Genomic DNA, 1,488 nt, shown 5'->3' on the forward strand with positions numbered 1-1,488 from the left:
CGTTCCTTGACAGCGTCGTTTCTAAGTCACCAATGGAATGGTCCCAATGGAATTTCCCATTGGGAACCTGCTAGCACTAAGTTGCTAACTGGTTAGCAAGATGCTTCCGACAAACCCCCCACGATCAAACTTGCTTGCGAACCTTCCGCCACAACAATCCCGCCCCCTTGATAATCGACCAATCACATTCACTTTATTAACTCGTGTAAAGTCGTGCACCACTCGGGAGAATTCGGAAATGCGACGTTTGGAACAGCCGCTTCCCTACGACTTTGTTGTGAACAAACCAAGCTCAGATGAAAGAAATTATTAAATCCACAGTGTATACATATCTATATATATATATATATATATATAGATAGATAGATATATATATATTTTGGTATTATGTTTAAAGTTAAGTTTAAAGTGTGTTAACATGATAAATATCCAGCTCATTTTTAACCTTGTAGACCTTTTGGCATTTCTTTGACAGCGTGTGATGAGATGGACTTGGTCTTTCTGTTGGATCGCTCCGGCAGCATCAACACAGTACAGCACAAGATCGTGAAGGACTTTACAGCAGATTTAGTGGAAGACTTACAGATTGGTGAGAAGACTGTGCATGTTGGACTTGCACAGTTCAGTGAAAACTTTCAAGACGAGTTTTACCTCAATAGGTACTATGACAAACAGGAATTAGCTAATCGCGTACGCCAGGTGGCATATTTAGGAGGCAGCACCTACCTCGGTAAGGCCCTGAACTCTGTAAAGAACTATTTTAGCCCCTCACGAGGCAGCCGCGACACAGTGCCCAAGACCTTGGTGGTGTTCTCAGATGGTAATTCCCATGATGACGTGGAGGATGTAAGCAATGAGATCAGGAATAGGAAAATTGCTGATGATGTAATAGCCATAGCAATTGGAGATATCTATGACACCGAGCTTCTGCAGATTACTGGGGACCCAAAGAAGGTTATTAGAATTGGTGATATAGAGAACCTACCAAGTTTCAAGAAGAAGGTTTCGGAGGCTATCTGCAGTGATGAACCTCGTCCTCCTCCTGGTAAGATGAGAAATATGTTTCTGTTTCATCAGATTAATGTATTTTACCTGCTGGAAATTAAGTTGCCTCCTATTCCTTTTTTAGTTGAAAACTGCACCATCGATATCGCCATTGGATTTGATATTTCTCAAGCCCCTAATGTGCCCCTGCTCAGAATTGTTAGTCCCCTCCAGGAAATCGTCCGTTCCATTTCCATCGTCAATGACCTCAGTAACCTGCCTCCAATCAAGACCAAGATCTCCTTCAGCATCATCAGTCCCGATGGCAGCTACTTGTTAGACACAAACTTTGAGGCCTTCAACCCAGAAGTTCTGATGAAAACCTCGACCTTTTCTTGGTCCCAGGCCACATATTTCAACTCGGCCTTGCTGAGTGGATTCAACGCCAAGTTCCGGTCTGAGTCTAGAGCATCTGTCAAGGTGAGGCCATGGTTTCTATCAAAA

General features: G+C 43.1%; 1 protein-coding gene across 1 annotated transcript in view; it reads left to right on the forward strand.

Annotated features, from left to right (window-relative positions):
• Positions 1-479: 479 nt before the first annotated feature.
• Positions 480-1,488, forward strand: part of LOC107104153 (collagen alpha-6(VI) chain-like) — a gene marked incomplete at its 3' end in the record, with an annotated part of 14,795 nt that continues 13,786 nt past the window's right edge. Inside the window, exons 1-2 of the mRNA XM_015404083.1 lie at positions 480-1,045; positions 1,130-1,464. Of these exons, the coding sequence (XP_015259569.1) occupies positions 487-1,045; positions 1,130-1,464 (894 nt within the window). The remainder of the gene's footprint in view (positions 1,046-1,129; positions 1,465-1,488) is intronic.

The sequence above is a fragment of the Cyprinodon variegatus genome, unplaced genomic scaffold (assembly GCF_000732505.1).
Source record: "Cyprinodon variegatus isolate N-32 unplaced genomic scaffold, C_variegatus-1.0 Scaffold1630, whole genome shotgun sequence".
Classification (NCBI taxonomy): Eukaryota; Metazoa; Chordata; class Actinopteri; order Cyprinodontiformes; family Cyprinodontidae; genus Cyprinodon; species Cyprinodon variegatus.